This window comes from Molothrus ater, chromosome 6, assembly GCF_012460135.2.
Source record: "Molothrus ater isolate BHLD 08-10-18 breed brown headed cowbird chromosome 6, BPBGC_Mater_1.1, whole genome shotgun sequence".
NCBI classification, from domain to species: Eukaryota; Metazoa; Chordata; class Aves; order Passeriformes; family Icteridae; genus Molothrus; species Molothrus ater.
This window is the reverse complement of record NC_050483.2, coordinates 26,807,857-26,832,407: the sequence shown is the minus strand read 5'-3', so window position 1 is coordinate 26,832,407 and position 24,551 is coordinate 26,807,857. Positions and strand designations below refer to the sequence as shown.

Below are 24,551 nucleotides of genomic sequence, written 5' to 3'. Positions count from 1 at the left end.
ACCTTTTTACTCAATTGAGTTAATTTGATTTCTTATTTTTTATTGGCTTATTTTTTCCTGATTATTCCTTCAGAACCAAAGCACTCAGGGAGGAAAGATGAGCTGTATTCCAGCTTGGGAGTTTTGTTTTCAAAGTATTTCTGTTGAACTGCAGTCAAATGCAGTAGTGCAAATTTTGCCAGGTTGCCTGAGGCAAATTGTGGCTGCCCCAGCCCTGGCAGTGTTCAAGGCCAGGTTGGATGAGGCCTTCAGCAATGTGGTCTATCTAGTGAGGGTGTCCCTGCCCATGGCAGGGGAGTGGGAATTAGATGAACTTCAAGAGTCCGTTTCAGCCCCTTAACATTCTATGATAAATATGAGGGTAAGATGGCTGCATAGCATCTCTGTAAATGTCACTTGAGCATTGCATAAGGGTAACTGAAAATAAATCTGAATCCATAGAATGAATGCTTTATCATCATTCACGTGAAGCAACATTCCTTTAAATCCTTTGTTTGCAAAGTCTGAAAACTGAAAATTTTAAAATTGCTTATTGCAATAATTTATCTTGGAAATTATCAGTGCCATTTAAGACAGATTTGGTTTTTTTCAAGAGAATTCTGTTACAACAATTTAGGTGAGCTTTAAAAAGGAGTGTATATAATAAGAATAAATTAATATTAGGTTGTGTAGAAAAAAAACAACTTAATTTTTTCTGTGTTTAATTTTAAGAAAACCTCTTGGAAACAGAGGGCAAGCCTTTATTTGGATCCCTACAAAATAGACAGGTATGGATGAGTAAGATATGCAATATATTTTAAACAAAAAAATATTTATAATATACATGCATCTATAAACCTGTCAAAACTGCTAACATCAAGATCATTCTCTGTTGAGGGATGTCTCTCAATGTGTGGATTCATAGCATAAAGAGCACTTTGAAAGAATAATATCTGCTTATATATGGATGTTCATATTAAATTAATTTGTAAATGTCTTTTATGTTTATGTAGAAGTAGATATGTTTTTACAGTTCTAGATCACTCTTATATTTAGCCTTTTTTCCCCATTCAACCCTTTTCTCTTGCGCTCTAGCACAGCGGCCTTAAAGCATTAGTGCAGTTTGCAGCTGCTCAGAGAACAACATCCCCACAGCTTCTGATACAGAAACACCTGATTCGTCTTCTAGGAGGTACTGTAGTCCTTTTATTTACTGCCTTTTGTGTTGTGGAAGTTTCTGTTCCAAAGTGACACACAGGTTAGCACAGCACAGAAGCCAGGGCCAGAGTACTTGACAGCAGTGCAACTTCAGTTGCCTGAAATCATGGTGTGTAGATGGAACTCACCCCAGGTTACCCAGACCTACAGATAGTCAAGTCTGGAACACATGGGTAACAACTGTTTCTCGCAATGTGCAGAATTACTCAAATTCTCTTCTAAACAGGTGAATAAAAACACAAAATAGGTCTTAATTGTGGGACCTCACCTTCTTAGCATGGAGGAGAGCAGGCTCTGGGAGGCTTCATCGCAGCCTTCCAGTATCCTATGAGGGCTTATAAAAAGGAGGGAAAGGGACTTATTAGAGAGGTAGATAGGGGCAGGACGTAAGTGGAATGGTTTTAAACTGAAAAAAAATAGGTTTTGGTTAACTATTAGACAGAAATTCTGTACTGTGGGGGTGGTGGGGCACTGAAACAGGCTGCTCAAAGAAGTGGTTGCCCCATCCCTGGAAGTGTTAAAGGTCAGATTGGAGGGAGCTCTGGGCAACCTGATGAAGTGAGTCACATTCCTGCCTTTGGCAGGGGAGATGGAACTGGATCATCTTTAAGCTCCCTTTCAATGCAAACCATTCTATAATTCTGTGACTTTCAGTACTTTAAAAAGTCTGCTTGAAGCCTAGCTTAAGATATTTCAGTCCCAGGGAGAGCTAGTTTGAGGCATGTAGGGGGAAACTAGTTTCCCCCTAGTTTCTTATTGATTGTGTTAGTCTAAGAGTCTTATGTGGGGTTCTTAGGCTTTTGTATTGGGCATGGTTGTGAGGCATCTAGTGTTGAGGTGCCTAAGGACCTTCACCTTTAACACTATGTGTGATTAATTAATTAGAGGTGGAGAAATAAATATTTATGTCTCAGAATTTTGAAGATATATTAATTAAAATTGTTAACTGTTAGTGCATGTGGAAATAGCTTAACACGCACAATCAAACCAGTGGTAAGCAGTTAATTAAACAGACCCTTACTTAGGGATCTGGACCTTTGTTTGATGAAAACACAGAAATGATAGAGGCTCTAAAATCAGATTCTGATACTACAGTTCAATTCAAAAGAAGAAAATACGTGCTAAATATTTAACTGATACCTTTATTTTGTAGTTCTCCTACCGAACTATAAAGGGGAGGACACGCCATCACTCTTAGAAGTAGATATGTTCCACATTTTGGTAAGCAGGTTCATTTTATTCTTCATATTAATACTTTCTTTTGAGCACAAGTTTTTGTCTACTGTACTCTGTAAATAGTATCTGTTCACTTGCATGAGTCAAATGATTATATATGAGTAACAATCAAATGATTGCATATGACTGCTGTGTTTACTTTTAGTTCTGCTAACTTTCAAATCTTTGCTGTCTTGTTCTTATTAAATTTCCTTCTTGCAATCTCAATCTTCTTTTTACCACTTCCATTGTTATTAAGGATTAAAAAAAACAACTTAAGAAACACACTCAGTTTCTTTCCCTCACTTTCCCTTTGTCTCAATCAGTATCTCATACTCTGATTTCTTTACATTGACTCTCATTAGCTTCTGTATTTTTCTTAGCCTCTTCCTTCTGTTCTTAATGCAAATCTGTATTACAGATTTTTCTGCCATTCAAAAAATCCAAAGCATGGATTCCAAAACAGCCAATAAAACCAGACTCACCAAATAAAATCTGTCTTGCCCTGGGTGTCCTTCTATCTAATGCTTGGTCTCACTTTCCACTTTTTTCAATGTGCTTTGTCTTGAACAAAAGAACAGAAATTAAGCTTTTTAGGAACTGAGTATGGTATATCTCTAAAGTGACAATTACCATTCAACTCTCTCTGAGTTTCCTACATGCCCTAGTACTCAAATGGTTAATATTTTCCAGTGAGTTTTTGCTACACTTTGCATTAAAACTAGCAAGATAGATTAACATACTCAGAATACAGAAATAAAATACAAATGTGTAGTGAGAGTATAGTTGCTACTCTTGTATCTCTTACCAAATTTTTGTCACTTTAATATTTGCCTATTCCTCTTCACTGTAGGTGGGAGCTGTATTATCCTTTCCATCTTTATACTGGGAAGATGCTGTAGACTTGCAACCTTCATCAGTTAGTTCAGCCTATAACCACCTCTACCTCTTCCATCTGACAACACTGGCACACATAATGCAAATAGTCATCTCTTCAGCAACAGGTAGATATGTATTTGTGTTGCATTTTTCTGGCATTTTTGCACAGTTTCTTAAAAATAATGCCTTGATACCATTAGTGTCTTCCAGGTATAAATGTCCTCATAAGAGGTGACACTTAGGCCAAGGTAGTAATAACTGTTTTCTGGTAAAAATGAAGTAGCATTACATCAAGTTCAGAGCATTTTATTATATCACTTCTGTGTGCTTAGGCTAAGAAAACAAAATAGTTGTTGATATATCAGTACTTGCTCCAGTCAGTCATTTTAGAGGGGTAACTTTCCCTTATTCACTCCTTGTAAGAGAATCAAAGTTCTGCCAGCATCACTGAGCTGCACAATGATAATCCATATGGATTTGGGAAATAAAATTTTCTTTGCTCTTCAACTTAGTAAATACCCAGATCTGAAATACAGAATCCTGTAAACTGATAGGAGAGAATTAAATTTTTCTCTCTACTTCATAACATAGTTAAAAATTGCCTGTGGACTTTCTAGCTAGTACTTTGTTTTTTCTTCAATATGATAGGACTTTTTAAAAAATCTAGACATTTAAAAAAATTTCTGTAGTTTAAGCTATGTAGAACAACTTCAGAAGTTCAAGGGAAGGAAGCAGTTCTTTACTGAGGATGATCAATGAGAATGTAATCCTGATTCTTCCTTACAGCATTAAGTCTTGGGAGAACATTTTTAAGACAGAAAACAGCAAATAGAAAAGAATTAAGCAAACTAAAGTGGAATTAATTCTGTAATGCAATTGAATTAAAAAAAAAGGTTTAGTATTTGTAAAAGAGAAGTGTGTCAGGATGTCGTGCATTTACAGTGGACTCTTCTTTTTGTGTGCAGAATCCCCTACTGCTCACACATCTGACAATAGTGAGGAGGCACAATCTGCACAGTCTTTCTGTAGAGAGGTTTGCCAATACACCAGTGGGTAAGTAACAGTTCAATTGTAGTGTTAAATTTTCTTGGAAAGACAGCAATCCACAGGATTGACCAGGACAACATAGAAGACAGGAAAAAATTACTCATTTTATATGGAGAATTAGCACAGTGCCTTGTGCTTTCTTCCCATGTCTCCTCAACACTGCAAGTGGTGAAAGAAATGCTTTTTGTTAAAGTGGCTGCTTTTTGTGGACAGCAGAGTGAATCATTATCCTGAGGATGAAAAAATACCTGTATCCATTGTAGAGAGAAATGCATCTAACTGCAGTATTTATTTTTTCTTTGCTTTGATTATTTTGGTTTAGATCTCTTGTGTTACAAATGGAAACGAGAAAGAAGGAAATGGTCCTACTACAAAAGGGGGATAAGTGTAAAGCTGAATATTATGGCTTATTTGAGTGTTAGTGCCCATTTTTCAGACTTTTCTGATAGGTACAGCTGTCTAATTTGAAGATTTATTACAAGTGCGGTTCATAAACTCTGTACTCACTTCTTGTAAAAAGGGAAAGTTGGAAGTCAAGTGCTGGTGGCTGTGTTTCACAGAATTTGGGGCACACGAGGGTTGCTTCTACACAGCTGCCATTCTACCAATGCTAGCCAAAATATGATAGTGCTAGAATGATTTGCACTATGAACTATTGCAGCTTTTTCTCATCTCTGTTTTACAGTTGCTTCAGTCAGGATATTCCAGGCTGGCTTGTGTGGGATTGTGTTAAAAAAGGCATCATGCCTTACCTTCGTTGTGCTGCTTTATTTTTTCATTATTTGCTGGGAGTTTCTCCACCTGAGGAGCTACTACAAGGTACATAGGAGAAAACAAATGTATGACCTTCTTTGTCTTGAAAGAACTTTTAAATATTCACAATAATTTAACAATAGTCAATACATGAAAGTAAGACTTGGAAGGTAAAGGAATTACTAATTCGTAGAGGAAGGGACAGGCACTTGAGGCTGAGTTGTCCTGACCTGCATAGAAGATGCAAATATCTGAATTGTCAGTGATGTATTGATAGTGAGTACTTGTTGATAAATATTCAGCAGTTTAAAGATAATTTCAGGAATTTAAGTTACATCACCTGAGAAATTGCCTGAAATGTATTTTGAAAGCCCAGTGTTTTTTGTAGTGCTAATGTTGGTAAATGCTAAAGATACCAGGATTGAGCCAACAAAGCCAAACAGGTACAAAGCACAATATAAAACTTAAGCCTCTTCCTTGAAGGATCCTAATACATTACTGTTACTAACCCCAAAAATAAATATTTTGTTATGTGTCAAAATGCAGCGAAACACAGAATCATCAACTATTTGGAAAGAAGAGCAGTAATTTTTATGAATAACTGAGACAAAATATAACCCATATATAACAACAAAAATGAAAAATTGATTTATATAAACTGTGAATTAAATTAGAATTTTATTAGGATATGCAAGTCAAAATTCTCTGCACACTGGGATATGCTGTTATCCTTACCAGGGGTCTGGATCTTTGATTCTGTAGGGAGGAATCTTTCTGGTGAACCAACAATGTAATTTTCTGTAGCAGAGACAATCAATGACCACCCAGCAAACTATAAAATTAGCCCAATTTTATGTATGGTTAGCACTGACTTGATTACAGCAAAATTTAATATCACTGAGGACTATCGTAAGGGTAGTGAAAAAATAAAATGCAAGTACAGAAATCTTCTGCACTTGTGTGACAAATTATGCAGTAATTTAAGCAAGGAATTTTGGTATTATGCATTAAAATAATTTTGGTATTATGCATTAAAATAAGTAACTTATGCATTAAAAAATACTTAATTATATATGTAAAATTTGTTTAAACAGATCCTCTGCTAATCCAAATGATAGCTCTAATTAAGTTGGCAGAATAATATCCAGTTGTACGATGTAGACGCTATGATGAAGCTGTAGGATACAGGCTATTCAATGGAAAAGGGATCAGGACATTTCTAGTTTTGAGTGAATTATTCAGCAGTGCTGAAACACTTAAGCACTCATTCGTGTTTTCTTTTGCAGTTTCTGAAGAAGGGCAATTCAAGGCACTTTGTAGTTACCTCTCTCTACCTACAAATTTGTTCGTGCTCTTCCATGAATATTGGGACACAGTAAATCCACTGCTTCAAAGGTACTAACTGGGACTGGACAGGCCATGTTCTTCTATTATGGTGGCCCTGTGGGAATTCTAGACCAAAATTGTTAATGAATGACTAAGCTCAAACTCATACTGAAGTTCTAAACATTTTGTACAGGTACACTAAATCTCTTAAAGCACTTCAGAAACATACAGCACTCTCTATTTTATGATAATTCCAGTATTAACTAATTATAGTTTAAGGGACTAGTGCTTGCAGACCTATATGAAACCATACAGACAGAAGTTATTTTAAACCATTGCATGTTTGATATGGCACTCAGTGCTCATTTACCTATTTTTCATCTGTCCTCAGCAAAAGTGCTGATTAGAGGAGCTATAAAATGAGAATGTGGAAAATCATGTAGCTAGCAGGATGAGGCTTTGTTTTATTTCTTCTCAATATTTGCAAAATAGACTCGTGGATGTTGAAATTGGCTTAATGGTTAAAAGGTACAATTTGAGCATTATGTGCCTTGCCATCTGCAGTCATGGAATCATAGAATGTTAAGGGTTGGGAGGAACCTTAAAGACCATCTGGATTCTCAGCACCCTGCCATGGGCAGGGACACCTTCCACTAAAGCAGGCTGCTCCAAGACTTATTCAACCTGGACTTGAACACTTCCAGGGTTGGGGCATCCAAAACTTCTCTGGGCAACCTGTTCCAGTATCTTACCATCCTCAGAGGAAAGAATTTCTTCCTAATTTCTAACCTAAATTTCGCTTCTTTCAGTTTGTGAAAGTAGCAGTAAAGAAAACATTTTCTTTAGCAGTAAAGAAAGAATTGGTTAAATTCTGCATTCAAAACCTCAAATTAAATGAATGGACACACCATACCTCATCCCCAGTTAAGACTAGAGCAGCTATATTGTGTTGGAGAATGTGTATTTAACATGACCATTTGAGCACCTGATGGCAATAATGATTATTCCTGGTTCTTGGCGGAATTCTCTGACTCACATTAGCTTTTACTTCATTGTTGTTTGGTTGGGTTTTTTAACCTCTAGTTGTTTTAATCTTTGTGGTCTAGATTTCTTCAATTTAGGGACATTACATTTTGAACTGTTGATTTCCAATAGTCCATGTAGCTGACCTAAACAGTTCCCTACATACAGTTTTATTATTATCAATTCCATTTGTAGTGTATATTATTACATATAAATTAATAGATTCGTTTTTACAAGTAAACTATTAAATGAATTTTTCTTACTTGTTCTTACATATTTGCTTAAAGACATACAAATGTTTCTAAGAGAATACCAATATGATGCTTGTGAACATAGGGAAAGATCACTAGAAGCAGGATTAACAAATAGTTACTGTGCTACAGAAAAAGAGGTTTCAAGTAGGAGGCTGCATATTTAACATAATAGTAACAGTTGCCAAATCATCATGCAGGTTCCCATATGTTTTTTCACAGATTTTTATTTCAGAAGACTGAATTCGATGATTGTTGAGAAATGTGTTAAATGAAGCATACTAGATTGACCATCTGCTGCAGTTCTTTCTCCCTTCTCCTTTTTTTTTGTAGAAATAACTTAAAAGACATCTTAAATATACCAGCTCCTCTCTTCTGTAGCTGGCCACTACCTGCCATTTTTTTGATGGACACATTTGGCCATTCTAAGCAATTATGTAATAAACCATTGTAAAATAGCCTTTAGGTGATGGTTATTTAATAAAAGCAACAAATATTTTTCTATTAGAATGCACCATATTTATTTCTGCTGTATCTTCTAGCATATGTATTTCAAAAGGTGCTGTGTTTTGTATCCCACGTTGAGGAACTGAGTATGTCTGAAGACTACTTGCATTGTTTAACTCTGTGTAAATCTAGTGGCTTTATGTGCATGATGGTATTTTTAAGTCTTTTTTGGTATTTTTAAGTCTTTTTTCACATAGGTTTTTCCTCCTGTATGCAAAACATTCTCCTGATGAAAACTATTATAAAACACCCCTGTTTTTTTTCTTGCAAAGTTTTAGGTAGAACTGTCAGTGCTTTTTATCAGTGTTTTGTGTTTGCTTATCACTTACTAATTTAATTTAATGAACCTAAACATATATTTTTATCAAGTACTGTAATCTGCAAATGTTTGTTTGAAACAGGTGGTGTACTGATCCAGTGGTGTTAAGTTGTTTGAAAGGGAAAAGCATTGCAATAAGGTAAGCTTGTTGTTGTTGTTTTCTTCTGGTTTTGACTTAAACACTTGAAAGAATGAAATGCTTATTGTGAGCAAGTCAGAGACGTCATGTTTTATTCCTTCTGCCCTACTGCTAGAAGTACATTTCTCTTTAAATCTCTTTCCAATGTATTGTTCCTCATACATTGACTCTTTATTGAGATTGTACAACATTGTTAGACAAGTAATCTGTCCTGCTCTAGGAAAGACCAAAAGCTAACTGAAATAGGAAATGTCTTCATACATGTAGGTTATATGTGAAATTTAAGGTCAGCACCTTTGCTGGAATATAGAAATGTTGAAGCTCCCGTGTGGAGCATCTCATTTGAGATTCTGGGACTGAAGAATTGCTCTAGAATTGTGGACCTCTGCAGAAATGACCAAAAGCTTAGCAGGAGTTTGTGGTTATTTAGTCCATTTTTTGCTTTGATCTTTATTATTCTCACAATACTTCTATTCCACTTACCCAGGTATCCTAGGAAAAGAAATCATTTAATAGAGCTTCCTGAAGACTACAGTTGCCTTCTGAATCAAGCCTCTCAGTTTAGGTAAGATGTGGCATATTTAGTTGTTTTCTTAGGTGTTTTGTCACTTTTAGTGAATTTTATATTCTTGCAGTTACTGTAACTGGTATTGAAAGAATACAGCAATTATTTTGTATAGAAGGCATTGTTATGGTTATACTGACCTACACTAGTACTTGTTCATTTTAAATGTGAAGCACAACAGCTTGCTAAATGAAGTCACTTGTGTTTGATAAGACAGCATATAAAATTTTTATAGCTTAGTCTGCTGGTCACTTTTCTCCTGCGGAATGTGCATTTGGTTTGGCCATAGGCCTGAAAATTATTTTTGCACTGGACACAACAAGCTCAGATGATGGCACTGTTTTTTGCCAAGAAGTGTGAATCATAGGATAATTGAGGTCAGAAGGGACTTCTGTTGATCATCTAGTTCAACCTCCTACTCAAAGGAGATATCTTGCAGATAATTAATTTTAAACAGTGTGAAAATACAACATAAGGAGGCAGATATGTTATTTGATTGTGATATATCATAGGCTTTTGTTTGATTGTGATTTGGGGTTTTTAATTGGTTGGATAGGTCTTTTGGGGGTTTTCTTAAGGAACATTAACCTTTAGTTAAAATTTCTTTTAAAGTTTTGTTTTCTGCTGTGACATGCTGGTTATGCTTCTTTTAGATGCCCACGGTCTTCTGATGATGAACAAAAGCACCCGGTATTGTGTTTATTCTGTGGGGCAATGCTATGTTCCCAGAACACTTGCTGTCAGGAGCTGGTGAATGGGGAGGAGCTGGGAGCCTGTACTTCTCATGCTCTTCAATGTGGAGCTGGAGTCTGCATGTTTCTCAAGTAAGTAGCCAGAATTCACAACATTGTCAAAGCGTTTGATTCTTTTTGTCTGAGATAAAGAAACAACACTTTGACATAAATTATAGCTCACCAGAAAGGGAAGATCCTGATTGGAGTTGTATTTTAAATGTAGCTATTCTTTTCTTTAAGAATCAGGGAATGCAAAGTTGTCCTCATTGAAGGTAAAACCAGGGGCTGCTTATATCCTGCACCCTATTTGGATGAATATGGAGAAACAGATCCAGGTCTAAAGTAAGTAAATGCCTGACTTCCGACCTCTCCATTTTTATCTTTCTTTCCTTCTTATACTCATTGGACAACAACATTCTTCTGGCCTGGGGAACTGATGGCAGTTTCCAGTCAGAAGTGGGTAGTTTATAATGAGAAAATACACTTTTTTAGTACTGTTAAACTTTCTTACTTGTCTCAAGAATGCTTTGTATGCATTTCATCAGAAACATGAGAACTGCCATTGCTGAAATATCATCATAGAAATGGCAGTCATTGCTTGTCACAAGTAGAGATATTTTTTCATTTCTGATAGACTTGTTTGGAATTTAATTAGTATTCAATTAGTCTAGAGTTAATGTTAGCCTATTAATTGGACAGTTTATCAGTTGCTATTCTGATATGCTAACTGGTTGTTCTCTTTTCCTCTGAAGAAGAGGGAATCCCCTGCACTTATGTCAGGAGCGTTACCGGAAGCTCCATCTGCTGTGGCAGCAGCACTGCATCATAGAGGAGATTGCCAGGAGCCAAGAAACAAATCAGATCTTCTTTGGATTCAACTGGCAGCTGCTCTGAGTCTCTTGATTTTAGCGAAAACTCTGACCTGTGGCAGTACTTTGGAAAAGGAAAGGAAGGTGGCAGTAAAAAATCTACTCAAGTGGTTTCTGTAGTTCAGACAATTAATTGATGGATTCTCTAGGTTGGATGTATCACTGATGCATTGAAACAGAAACTCGTATCATACATTTTCCTCTTTTTTCCTTTCCAAAAAAAGGAAAATCACATTCTGTAATTATTACTGAACCAGAAATATTTCAATTTTTTCAGAAGTTCAGATTGTTTTATGTGTTTTCATGAGGACAGTTCCCAAATGCTGTTTTTCAGAGCACACACCACATTTGTCTCTTCCATGCCTTGAGAACATATCTAAATGGTGTTGCCAAGGAAAAGCCTCCTTTACTTTCTTCCTGGGTTCTTTTCCCAAGCTAGTGAAGCTTTAAATAGATTGAGATCATATTGGAGTGGAAGGTGCAAGGTCTTTAGTCACCTGCAGCAACAGGTAAAATAAAAAATAAGTTTTACAGAAAAAGCTTGCATTCAGATATACCTTGGGATTTAATGAAGAGTTTTCATTGATGAATTCTTTAAATGAGAAGTGTGGAATAGAAGGTGCACGGACGGATTACCATCTTGCTTGTTGCACCAAAAAATTAAGTCTGTGCTTTTTGCATTGCCAGAACTGCACTTTATCTAATGAAATTGTCCTCCATTAATGTATATCATAGGAGGTCTGGGGCTTCACCATTTGCCTAGGTTGTGGTTAGTTTTACTTCTTTTACAGTTTGTCTTCGGAGACCTTCCCCAAGAATCAAAAGTGAAAATACTGCAGATATGTAGTTGTGGTGTAGCTCTGTAAGCTACCAAGCCAGAGACCTCAGTGAAGTAAACAGCCTTCAAAGCTGTCACTGGACTTAAATCAAGGCCCAAAACCAGCAAGTTTTAGAATCAGAAATAAGTTTGCCCTTATCCAAGGGGTTTTTCCACTCATTATCCTCTGTCACTGTTGTTTGAGCATGTTTTGAAGTCTGCATAAATGAAATTGTGTGTTTTGGGAGGCATGTTCAGTGGTTCGATGCCAGGTAGAGCAGAAAAGGGAAGAAAAGGGGGCTAAATCTGTCTCTTTGCCCTTCAGTAGTTAATAGCACATTGTGATTGAACTCTCTCTCAATGATATGTGATTGTGCTTCAGTTCTAAATGTTTGTTGTTCTGTTTTCTGAATTTCAGCCATAATATACATGAGAGAATTTGTAATGTGGTGGATAAAAACTCTTTCACATGGAAATGGCATCTCCTGAGAAAGTTTGAAGTTGTCACGACCCTCCATTTCCTTGCCTCTTTGCTATTTGTAGATTCTTTGGTGCCATTTTAATCAGGCTTTCAAGGGGACTTTTTCAAATTAATGTCGGAGTGTTTTTGTGTGATTTCTGATTTCTTTTTTGTTTTGTTTTCTTTTCCCACAATTACGTGAGAGATAGTAGAATCACAATTAATTATTTAGATTTAAATACCATTCTTCTGGGTTTCTTAAAAATGTTTTTTGAGTTTGTATGTATGAGTGCACTGAACAGCACCATAACTAATCTAAATATGGAATACCAATGATCTCAAACATTGTTGTGGTTTCAAACACTTTTTAAAAACTTGTGCTGTAATCCTTCCCCAATGATATAAAAAGTTGGTTTTGATATGTTTTCCAGGTATTCTCTTTCTTGAAATTAAGACCATTCTCCTTATTTTGATTCTGTCAGATTTTAAACCTGAATATTAAACTCTTAGAAGACAAATGTTAATGCTGTTAGTCTTCTCTAAAACATGTTTGAAACACATACTGAATTTAGAACAATTGTCATGAAAACTTGCATGCGCTGGTGATTTTTATATGATCAAAACACTGCTTACAAACAAAAATACTGAATTAAGACTGGCAAATGCCTCATTGGTACCAAACCTGTATTCTCTTACTGTTTACCTCTGATATTTACATATTCAGTTTTCAAGACCTTTCAGTTATCTTGCACTTCACTGATACAAAATTTCCATTTTCCAATATACAGTGAGATCACTTTATTTTGTTTTCTGTCTGAACTGTAGTATACAAGGATTTGGTAAAAGTGAGCTTCTTTAAAGCTCTGGAAATCTCTTTGTAGCTAAAGAAGTGGGAGAGGAAAGTTGAGTCTACATTTGCGCATACTAATTTAGCAAATGGGCTCCCCTATAATTCACTGACTAGCGTGGTCATCTTTCATTTCATAAATTACTATGCAGTTTTGTTCACTGTGAGTATAATCTGTATTTAGTGACTGCAAGATGCTTATGCCACTTAGTTCTGTTCCATCCAAGCTGACAGAAGTTATTTGATAATGCACATACTGGTATCTTAAATTGCAAAAATGTAAATTTGAAACTTGTATAATGTTCTTGTGCTTTTGAAATAAAATATCTTGTATATGTATATTTAAAAAAAAAGGAAATAAAGTAACTTCTCGTAGATTATTCAGTTTTTATTTGTAGGCACTTTGGCACCTCACAGTTCATTTTACCAAGAGTGTTATAGTGGTGTCTGTCAGTATGGGAAAGGAGAAGAGCTGGAAAATGGTTGGTAAACTATCAGTTATCCATGTAGGCTGTATCTTGGTCATACTGTAAGGAGTGGTAGGGTGCCTTTTCTTATGTAAAGATATGCTCCATGTGAAACCTGTCCTAGTATTTTACAGATGCAAATTCCTACACTGTCTACATAAATTTCTAAAAAGTTAATAGTACAGAATTTAATATTTATATGCCCTGAAACTGATCTAGTTGAGTGCATCTAGTTTTGTATCTTCTTGAAGAACTGGCTGTACTGTTTGGCAGATACTTAGCCTCTAGAAAGGGAAACTTTATGTTGTTGGTCTCATGTGCTGTGTGATACATACTTTAAAAAAAAAAAGTGGTTTATTATAGACCTAAGCAAGGAGTCAAGACATCTTTTACATAGATATGGCCGGTACTTCTTGCTCTTAATGTTACAGGCTGCTGGTTGTCATCATGTTCTCACTGCTTTGTTGAAGCTTTGGGCACCATTTGGGTGTTAATGATATTGCTCTTTATGCTTATTCTCGGTAAATGGTTTTTAAGAACTGATTCCTGAAAGGTGAAAGGTAGAGGTAGATAGGTTGAAGTCTACTAACAGAAATGTTCTGAAGAAAATTAGAAGAAGAATCCTGTTAATTAAGGGAAAAAAGAAAAGAAGACACAGCAGTATTTCTTGTGTAATAAAAAATCTCAGTGTACAAAGTTATGTAGAGGAGTATTTTCACTATTATATGCTCTGCATTATGGTTGAAATCTGTTTATTTTCTAGACAACAATGATGAATAATCTCCAATGTAAACTATTCAGATTCATAATACAGCATCTATGCTGTTACTTAGATTCTTCTAAGCTATTACTTGACAAGGTGTTCAAAGATGTTATCAAAAATAGAAGTAGTTTCATTTCTGTGGCACAATCTCTTCTCTTTGTTTTTATCAGTGTTTTCCAGGTAGGCTAAATTGGAAGGTTCATACAGGAAAAAATGGCTAATAATGAAAATCCACTTCCTTACATGTGTCTCTGATCTAGTTATTTCTAATCCTAGCTACGTTTCTCTGAAGTTGCATTCAGTACAGTCAAAATCATTCACAAAAGTGAAGTTATGTAAAGGAAATTTGCATTGAAGGAGAGCAAGCTGAAATTCCAAGAGGTGATACATACGTGGTTTTGTGTAACCATGAGTAAGAGACCAGGTTAAACATGAGACATTGAAATGGGACCTGACTTTTATTTTTGCTGCTCATGAGATCAGTGTCAAAAAAGGAGTATAGTTTGTGCTGTATAAGTACAGGTTGTCAAACAACTTAGAGTCCATCAGACTTAAGTTTAGATTTCTAGGCTTTATGCTTGAGTGAATGAGCTGCAGCAAAATGTTGTGAAGCACAAAGTGGGGACTGTGGATTTCATGATCATTTCAAGTCCTTGCTGTATTTGTGAAGATGTGGGGTTAGCCTTTCTCAGAAGACCTCAGAACCTTACATGTCCTCCTTAATTGTGCCTGAAATTTAATATTGGCCTCTTTGGGTACAAGAATTTGAGATGTTCATCCCAAGGTGATGAAGATCTGCTTGAACTACGATCATTTTAACAAAATCCTAGATGTGCTGCATGTTTATATTTCTTACTGTTTTTTCTCTGTGATCAACATATGGAGCAGGTATTTTCAGTGGCAATGCGCAAGCTTTTAAGGAAGAGCATCATACATGCAATTTCTAAAGAAACTCTCATTGTGCCTTCATCAGAAACTCAACATTACAGTGTTTATTTTATTTTTAAAATTAATAACTTGATAAAGAAGACAGTTTTATGCATAGGTAAGTTCCTTACTCTGGAATTTTCTGTATTGTTATAAATTTCGGCTGGATTAGGCATTAGTAACAAATAGGATAACAAGTGTCCCCTGAATCGTATTTATTTCTGTATCTGAGCAGATGCCCTGGCTTAAAGGCTTGGCTCACTAATGCCATCTGTCTTTATGAATTACGGAGAGTTAAAGATGAAGTCTGTGCTGCTGCCTGAGTTTGTTTCCTTGATCCAGTGCCTCTGGTGTTAAATACTACAGGAAACCCAAACGGTCATGAGAGGTGCTATAAAGGAAGCTGGATATGTAGGGTGTAGCAATTCCACGTTCTGAGGAAATCAGTAAACACAAAGCAAAGAAGAAAGCATTTATTGACAAAAGTAAATTTTATCCTGATACTGTGAAGTGAGCTATTATCTTTTTGTAATGTATCCCTATCGGTGGAGACTCTGAATGCCTAGACAGGATAGAAATTAGCAGTCTAATGACTAAGTGATTACTGGTAATAGGTCAGACAAGGACTGTTGCCTGTGAGATGTATGCTGAAAGTAAGCTAATTTCAAAACCAATCACATTCCACTGCTGCAGTTCGGGGCAGTTAGCTGAGAGACAAAGTTTAATGTAATGCTAAATGTAATGCTAAATGCCGCTTAGTCTTTTATGGTAAAATGTGTTTTGTTCATATGCAAGTAAATGAGCTGTGTGGGGGCCAGAGAAAATTGTATAGCTGGATACTTACACCTCTGCTCTTTGTGGTAATGTGTTACAGCTGCTGCTGGATGGCATTTTTTTGTCTTGACAGAGATGCTGAGGCTGGATCATCAGTTCACTCTTCCTTCCAAATCTGTTTTTTCAGAGCAGACTCTTGACAAAGCCATTAACTAGAAAGCTATCAGATGAGTAAGTTCACAGTTCTTATAATTCTACAAGCTTTAGTTATTGAGGTCTAGGACTGTTGTACCAAAAATAGAATAAAATTGTCCTGAGGAAGTGACTGCTAGTGACTGACACAGATGACACTTGGCATACTTATCTGAAAAAAATTACACTGCATTTAAAGAAAAACATGCAAAATCTGATTAGTTAGCAATACAAGGAGTGTATTTTCCCTGATCTCTCAAGGAACTACAACTTTCTGCATTCATTCTTTTCCAGCCTGTATCATCAGCTAATTATAGAGCTGCTGGTAAGTACTTCTGGCTCCCAGAAATGGCTGAAGGAATTAGACACAGTTAAGTTTTAATCACCCACTGGGCAAAGTGATTGCAATGAAGACAAGAAGTAGGCATACAGGTAAGTGCAGTGCAAAGGGGAGAATTAACAGTTCTTGTAGAAAAAAGTCTCAGCTTATAAATCTAGTTCTTTGAAGGGGTTTTAACATACTTAAGTGTAGGCCTATCATGTTAGGCAGTGAAGGAATTCCAGTTGAAATTATGGTCATGCACATAGCCTGCTGGAATTAGACTACAGATTACTACATTGCACAATTTATTTACAATATATCCTTATAGTATAATTTTTGCTTTTTCTCATGGGATACAATAGTATTTAGGTAGAGAAATTTTTACTGTTATTTTGCACATTTTCAAAAGCACGAATGGTTTTATTTAAAATATTTCAGTGATAAAATTTCGTTTACTTGATTATCCAAAGAATGCACTCACAGCAGTAACATGTAAAATATTTATTTGGTCTTTCCACCTCTGTTTTTTATTGGTACTTTTCTCCTGCTGACTATTAATGATCAGTTACAGTCCTAGGGCATCCTGTAACTTGAGGTGTTTGGTGCATTGAAGGCTTTCACTCCATGCATTGACAAAGCTCCTGAGCACTGTAGCAGGGGCGTGATGTGCAAGCTGTCAGTCTGTCTGCCTTCATTGATTACAAACGTCTTACCTTCCCACGCCTGGATGAGTGTGCTAAGTACTTTGGAACTAGGAGCTTTCAAGCATCTAAGATCATCAGTGTTTGTTTCATAGAAAGTATCTACTTGTTTTTAAACTTGTGCTATCACATGCTAGTTGGAAGTTTAAATATCGCTGCACAAGGCAGCAGTTTTCTTAAGCAGAGAACCCCTCTCAGTTGTACTCTGACTTTCAGGGAAGTGGGGCAACTAGCATTGTCTAAACTATTGGAGGGGAAAGTGAAAAGGTACTTCAGACACTTTGGGAAAAACAAGTGAAATACTTTTGTGGTAACTTTTATTGTCTTCACCTGAATTTCACATACATGGTGGATTCTTGTAGGCTGTCATATGTGTATATTTTTCTTAAAATTTCCCCTTTCCTAACTTGCACCAGCAGAATCTTCATTTCAGGTTTTGTCTTCTTTTTATAAATAAGCTTTTTATCCAGTGTAATAATTTCTTTTGGGATTTCCCTGCTCCTGAGATTTTATAGGTGTAATGACATCTTTGGTACCTATTCAACTAATCTGTATGTTTGTACATGTAGACCCACCTTGTCTAAAATATTTGCTTGTGCATAATGATTATTGTGATGCATTAGGACCATGATAGAAGTCTCTAAGTAAAGGAGAGAAAGTGGGGGAAATTGCAGAAGTTTCTTGCAGTGTTGAGAATCAGGAATTTTACAAGTAAAAACACATCCATCCAAAGAAGTATCAGCATTTTTGGAGCTGTCACCAGTCTGGTGACACCAGGTTTGTTCAGTTGTTTTACTAGTTATTCTACTTTTTTTCCCCCACCAGATAAAATCTGGTGACTGTAGGACTGTAATAGAGCAAAGCTACACTTGTAATGTCATTTCTTGGAAGATTTGCCTACCTAGCTGCAGGGATAGATTTTGTTGTAATATTAGTTTTGTCACAGTCTGTGTTTTGAACATTAATGTTGGGGTCGTTCATGCCTGAGACAGTGGAGATCTGGTTGGCTTTGCCGAGATTCTTAATGATGTTGATGTTGTATTTGGCGGTTTCCACAAAACTATTTTCTAGTAACCAACCATCTGATTCACCCTCCAGATCTCCTAGCAGAAGGACATTCTTCATGGCTGTCTGTAGGTACCGGACACCAATGAGTACAGAGAGCTGTAAGAAACAGTTCATGATTAAAGAGCTGAAATTGCAGCCTCAGTCCTATCACTCAGTTTTCTGACTTGTGTATTTACAGGCCTCCTAAGTGTGTAAAGCAGACAGATTCTTTATCCTAACAATAACTGGAAAAGTGGTTATACAGTAATTACATTTTAAAAAAAAGATAGTGGGGAGAAATTGACTGATTCTCGCTTCATTCTTCAGGTAGCAATCCTCCTTGCATATAAACACATAGAATTACTCGTGAACCTTGTAGCCTCAGAGACTGCAACTAACTGATGTCAAATGGATGATCAACTAATGGATCCATCAGTCACTGGGAAAGAAAAAATTGTAGTATGTTAATTTCAGTGGATTTTTTTTCCACTGACTTTAAATCCATATTTCTTCCGAGGAGGTTTAATCATTCCCTTGTAACCCATATGTGTCAAGCATGCCAAGGCATGAAATTTAGGAAGGATGGCAGAGGCTGAAGTCTAAGCTTAAGAAAAAGCTCCACTTTCATTGTTCTGTTGGAATCAGGATCAGCTTGTCAATATTTAAGGGAACACAGAGAGCTGCCTCACAGCTTTTCACATGCTTCAGGTTATTTCTGGCACCACAACCCCTCCTAGAACTGCCTGAGGACTGTTTTGAACTACTTAAATTACAATGTTAATGTTTATGTAATAAATAGAGCCATAGTCAGAAAACTAAAACATACTAAAAAGGTAAGAAAACTGTATTGGAGCCTGTGCCATTGGAGCGTCCTTTACTTGCAGATGACAACATCCAGAGAGCTCTTCTTTATAGAGGTCAGCAGGAACAGTGCAGCTTTGCAGCTGTGTAGCTTGCCTGTGATGTGCTTATTTTGATTGCATAACCAGCAGCCCAATCTACTTCTAAAAGGATATGCCATGACTACAAGTACTGTCTATATCGTGAAACTAGGTAATATAAAAAGGAGGCTTTGAGATATTAATAAAATGCTCAATTTTAATTATAAAGAAAATTAATGCATTGAGCCAAAGACCTACTCATATTTTATATATTTCTTAAAACTGACTTAAAACAACACTCAGACCTTCTCACCAAATTTCCTTGGAGTTGTGTCACTTCATTTATCATCCTGTATCTGATCCCATAAATGCAGCAGGGAAGAGAATATGCTATATTCTATTGAAAAAGCTTTATAAATTGTATACGTGGTTTCTGATAGTTCTCATCCTCAACAAGATTTCCTTCTACTCTGTGGACTTTGGAAAAGTTGTCTTTGCTAAAAGAAATCCTTCAACATTCCTGAAGTGCTTGTGGCCTTTATACTGGATGTCGAGGAACTTCTCATGTGTTACACTGTCATTGTTTTCCATCTTGGAGAGACAGAAGACTCATTAATGCCATAAAGACCATTTTTGTGAGACTTACCTCGAACAACCAAATAAGCAATGCTGTAATGCCAATGGATCTCATGATACCAGTGTAGTAATCCAGCAGGGCCTGTCTGCACCCCTTCATCCAGATATTGAGCTCCTCTGTGAGGAAATCGTAGTTGTAGTGAGCACTGTTGTTTGTCAGCTGGTACTGGATGCAGGGCCGTGGGGAGCTGGGATTGCAGCAGCTGAAGGGGACTCCATCCACCAAGAACTTCCCATCGACGTTGCTCTTCAGACGACTGCAACCGGACAAAGTCTGGGCATTACAAACTTGGCGGCAGCAGCAGGCAATGCCTGTGATTTTAGAATAACACAACTCTGCTGCAATGTAGGCCTCTCCAACATAACAAAAGGAAAATAAGGATATACTTTCAACTGGAAAAGTTGTTTACTGCAGGAACTGAATATTGGATTTGCTGTATTTAAGTGTGGTGTAGGAGATGTTGCCTTTTTAGGTATCTTTGTGCTGAATATTAAAGACAATTTTTGGACTTGTTTATCTTGGTGGAATTCTAATGGAAGTTATATCCCTGGAAATCCCGTGTTTTACTACTTCTGGATTAATTTTGCAGCCTAATCATTTCATGAGAGGGATCCTAATACAAGAACAACTTTGTATGCCACAGGAAGCACTGGAAATCATCTGCTGGCCTTTTGCCACTGTACCCATTGCAAGGGCTGGTCCAGCACATATTTTGAGACTAATTCACAAGGGAATTTCTACTTCTTGTAACTCCACTTTCTGTAACTTTAAGAAATGTATTTGTTGCTAAAAATAATCATTTCCCTCCTCTATAAGATCAGGTGGAAAACAAGTGGTGAAAGAAGAAAGATAAAGGGGAATAGGAAAAAAATCATCGGATGGGAAAAGAACACAGTCTCAAATTAACCAAGATTTTCTGGAAGATAAATGAATCCTTTGCATCTGTTTTCTTCTGAGAAAGAGATTTTCCAGAAACTGGACAGTATCTAAGATGCTGAGAGACACTCTCACACCTTGGGGAAGCAGCCTCTAAGCATGTATCTATTCTTATGCTTGGTGGAAAAGGCTGATTTCCTGAGACAGCCCCATGGGTGAGAACCATGTTCTGGTTTATCAAGTCCAGGCCATTTACCCTTTGTAAAGGGACCGGAATACAGGATAGATAATTCCACTAAAATATACAGCATTCACTATTTGCCAATAGTAAATTTTCTAGTATTTTCCAAAACGTACTCATTTATTAATATGTTTGCAAATAATATTTTTCTGTTCCAGTACAGCTGATCTAAATGAGAGGGAAGGAAATCATTAAAAGAAGCTCATTAGGTAAACAGAGCAGAAACACTGTGGTCCAGTCTTGACCTGGAATCTGGGACCTACAAATTAATAAATGTAACCTTCAAATGTAACCCAAGCTGCTAGGAAGCTCAGTATTTGTGTCAGTGCTACGATGGCAGAAAAATTGCTTTTGTTTTATTGCTGTGAGCCCACTAAATACAACCTCCTTTTTTGTTCCTTGTTCTTTTCTTCCTCTAATTTGGGTTGTAGTGGTTTTTTTGTTTTACTTAAAATTCTCTCAAAAACATTTTCCTCAAAGATCTTTCAGGTAAACCAGGAAGTTCACCTGCCATTTCCTGCTCCCATAAGGAGTGGGATAGGCATGAATTTTTCTCCGTTTTCAAGTCTAGCTTTTCATTTTGTTAGCACCATATCCCTGACTGAAGTGTGTGAGCCATGTTGTGGGCATAGGCAAAAGCAGTGGAAGGGAAGGGAGCCAGAGAGGCACAAAGCAGAGGGCTCCAATGTGGGAGGAGAAGAGAAAGCTCACAGAGGAGAAAGACTGGCACACTGGGAGAGGGAAGATGTTACCTGGGATGGCAAAATGCCCTCCATGTTTCAAGGTATTATATATATTTAATGACCCCAATATAGTACAGCATTTAAGATGGTTGAAATACAATCTCTTAAACTCTTTTGATTCCAAGCATCAATTAAAACACTTTCTTTTGTTCTGGGAGAGGTATAAAGAGGAATCCTTTCTACTGCCAACAGTAGCAGTTTTCAGATTTGGGTTATATCCTTCTGCCACTGTGTTTTCTCTGCTAATGGCAAATTAAAAAATTTAAAAATTATTTCATTTGTGTCTTGGTACTGTTAGAAGGGAAGACTTCAGTAAAAGAATTGGTGGAGCAACACATTCACTGCTATTTGCTGTTGCAATTCAAAGCAGTTATGGTATTGTAAAGCAAATCTTTGCTTTTGAGCAAAGATGATTTTTACCCATCCAAAGCAATGGTAGCATTGTCCTGCTGTAGCCTCATGTTCCTACCATTCCCACTGACTGTTTCCATGCCTTGTTAAATTGTGGTGTTGGCAAAAGATCTGTAGAAGAGGGTTTTGTAGGAAGGTGAAAAGTTCAGTTTTGGAAAGCTTACATGACTGTGAATTCACAGTAGGTCAGATCTCACCTGCTTTGCCTCTTGATGTACAAACTACTGACAGAGAGTACAAGTTGAAACCAAGAAAGACTTGATTCCTTCTCCATCCTTTCAGAACATTTCCAGCTGGGCTTTGCTTCCAAGGATTTCATATCAAATGTTTCACTACTAGATTTTTGGAAGTCATGGTATAGTTTTGTTATACAGCACCAACTGGGATTCTGCCAGTCAAGATAAAATTAAGCAATCTATCCACAGCAAAAGACATTTACAAATTACTTCCCTCACACACATTTCACTGCCACCTTCTGCCTAAATGGGGCAAAAGCTAACTGACAGTGTATTCTCAAAACAATGGCAGAGCACAGAGGAGCCTGCAGAATAAAAGAGAACTTAATTAAAACCCTGGGTAGAACATTACTGTTTCTGCCTCTCTCACAGACATAAAAGGAAGTATATTTTACTTTTGACCTCACACGAAGCTACTACTCCTAAATTCCTGGGGATGGTCTTTGTTGTCATGTCACTTTTCAGCATAGACCCAAGACTTGAAACAGCTCTGGTCAGTCTGTTCTGTGCGACACTTTCTAACTTCTCTCTTGAGAATGCCTGAACTGCTTTATTTCCACAGACAAGTGTCTTCTGTATGCTGATGCCCTCTTGTTTGTATTCTCCTAGGTCCTGCCCTCTGGTATCTTTGCAGGTCTCTATATATGCTTTGCTATGATGGCAGTTTCAAATTGCAAATTCTGTAAAATTAAGACCTTTGGCCTCCCTTTCTCTGGCTTTATTGTAACTGATTTTTGAGTTCAAGACAATGCAGCATTTACAAATGCCAGTCAAGCTCTTTCCATTTGTCTTTCCTGGGAATACGAAGCTACTACTCTCTTGTCAGTGAAGACCTTTTTCAGCTTTAGAACTATTACAGACTGGATTGTCTACTTTTGTACGTTTTAAATTTGTACCTTTTCTGTAAGTATTACCACTCTTCTTTTTGTGCATATAATTTCATAGTTGCTACATCATGTGAAGCACCACCAGCAGAAAGAAATGGGGGATTTCTGCTTTTTATGCAGTGTATGTGGTGTTTGGCAGTTTCTCACATGTGAACATACAGATTTGAACTTGGGATTGCAAAGTCTAATACCTTGAAGAAGAGGAGTCTTTCAGTGCTTAGAATTGACTGTGCAAGGTACTGATAGTACAGTCCTTTTTTTCTTACTGTTATCAGCTCACTATAAATGAAATTCAAAATTTGAGGTAGCTAATTCACCACACTGAAAAAGGAAATACATCTTTGCTTTGTTTAGCATCCCTAAAGGCTTAGCAAAAGGCAGCTTTTGATTGTGCATGTATTTAGCATATTTTGTGAGTAACCTGGTCATTCTACATTTTTTAAAATTAAGATACAAAGGTCCAGAAAAAAGGGCTTTCCAGTCCCAAAAGAGTTTTTCTTCTAGAATTTTTTGCTGTGACTGATAAATACTTACTCCAGAACCTCCTTGGAAGCCATATTCAGATACCGAGGAGATACCCACTGAATTTCAAACCAGTCTCTAAAGCCATTGTTTCCACAGCAACGGAATCCAATTTGTAACAAATCCACTGTTTTCTTTAAGAAACATCGCCCAGGTATGTCTGTGTCTTTATAGAACTTAATGGCATCCCTCAGTCCCAGATAGAGAGACTCTTCCAGCTCGTTCCTCATGGTATAGCACATGAGAGCACCCACCAGGATGCAGAAGGTAAAACAGAAGGTACATACGATGTATGGCAGCATTACTAGTTTCCAGCGAGAGAACTTGTTTGCATCTGAGCAGTCATAGCAGATTTTGCCACCCAGAAAGTTGATGATACATGCTATGACACCTACAGAGATCAGCATGTTGGGGACAGAGTTAATGTCCCCTTTTGCCATCACTTCATTGCGCTTCTTGATCTCTATTTTCAGAAAGAGGCCAAGACTGAAGAGAATGATCCCACTCACTACAGAAACCCAGTTGAGGATCCATAAGATCTGAGCCAATTTGTCCCTCTTGGTTTTGGTGAATTTGACTTTGAGGACAGCCATAGTCAGACATGCACTAGGAAAAGAAGCGTAGGTCAAGGGAAGTTCATAAGCTGATTAGGAGCATGGATCCAAGGCGTGCAGTGGAAATCTGAAGAAGAGGGAGAGAGATTACTGTCTGTTTGACCAGGTATTTATAGAGCCTACAAAAGAACTTGCTGTACAGCCTCACGCACTCTGAGTCCTGCCAAGGGAGTGCCCCAGTGAAATTTATTGCCTAAATTTTGTAACAATGTGAACCACTTAAAAAAAATAAGTTCTAAGGACCAACTAGAGCAATTAAAAATAAGCGAATAGTACGAACAGAGACTTTGGATTCCTAGGAATTTTTGTCAACACCAATTTTCTGTGCTGACCTGATATCTAAAAGTGAACTGCTCTGCTGT

At 37.0% G+C, this 24,551-nt stretch overlaps 2 protein-coding genes across 5 annotated transcripts in view; one reads left to right on the top strand and one right to left on the bottom strand.

Annotated features, from left to right (window-relative positions):
- UBR1 (ubiquitin protein ligase E3 component n-recognin 1) overlaps positions 1-13,328 on the top strand; it is a 59,878-nt gene extending 46,550 nt beyond the window's left edge. For all 4 annotated transcript variants that reach the window (XM_036383931.1, XM_036383929.1, XM_036383930.1 and 1 more), the window contains exons 36-47: positions 712-767; positions 1,075-1,171; positions 2,351-2,418; positions 3,266-3,416; positions 4,257-4,344; positions 5,024-5,157; positions 6,378-6,486; positions 8,600-8,656; positions 9,144-9,221; positions 9,875-10,045; positions 10,196-10,297; positions 10,708-13,328. In XM_036383931.1, coding sequence (XP_036239824.1) covers positions 712-767; positions 1,075-1,171; positions 2,351-2,418; positions 3,266-3,416; positions 4,257-4,344; positions 5,024-5,157; positions 6,378-6,486; positions 8,600-8,656; positions 9,144-9,221; positions 9,875-10,045; positions 10,196-10,297; positions 10,708-10,849 — 1,253 coding nt within the window. In that variant the 3' untranslated portion in view covers positions 10,850-13,328. The remainder of the gene's footprint in view (positions 1-711; positions 768-1,074; positions 1,172-2,350; positions 2,419-3,265; positions 3,417-4,256; positions 4,345-5,023; positions 5,158-6,377; positions 6,487-8,599; positions 8,657-9,143; positions 9,222-9,874; positions 10,046-10,195; positions 10,298-10,707) is intronic.
- Positions 13,329-17,991: 4,663 nt separating this feature from the next.
- On the bottom strand, positions 17,992-24,168 carry LOC118687515 (photoreceptor outer segment membrane glycoprotein 2). The gene is made up of 3 exons (XM_036384524.2): positions 23,588-24,168; positions 19,669-19,915; positions 17,992-18,258 (listed from the first exon to the last, which is right to left on the bottom strand). Exons 1-3 carry the CDS (start codon positions 24,166-24,168, stop codon positions 17,992-17,994), a joined length of 1,095 nt encoding a protein of 364 aa, XP_036240417.1.
- Positions 24,169-24,551: the final 383 nt, after the last annotated feature.

Coding starts and splice junctions, on each gene's coding strand:
- LOC118687515 (XM_036384524.2), bottom strand. CDS start 24,168: ATGGCTGTCCTCAAAGTCAAATTCACCAAAACCAAGAGGGACAAATTG. Junction 19,916..23,587: donor GCTTCCAAGGAGGTTCTGGA/GTAAGTATTTAT, acceptor GTCCGGTTGCAG/TCGTCTGAAGAGCAACGTCG. Junction 18,259..19,668: donor TGCTTATTTGGTTGTTCGAG/GTAAGTCTCACA, acceptor TGTTTCTTACAG/CTCTCTGTACTCATTGGTGT.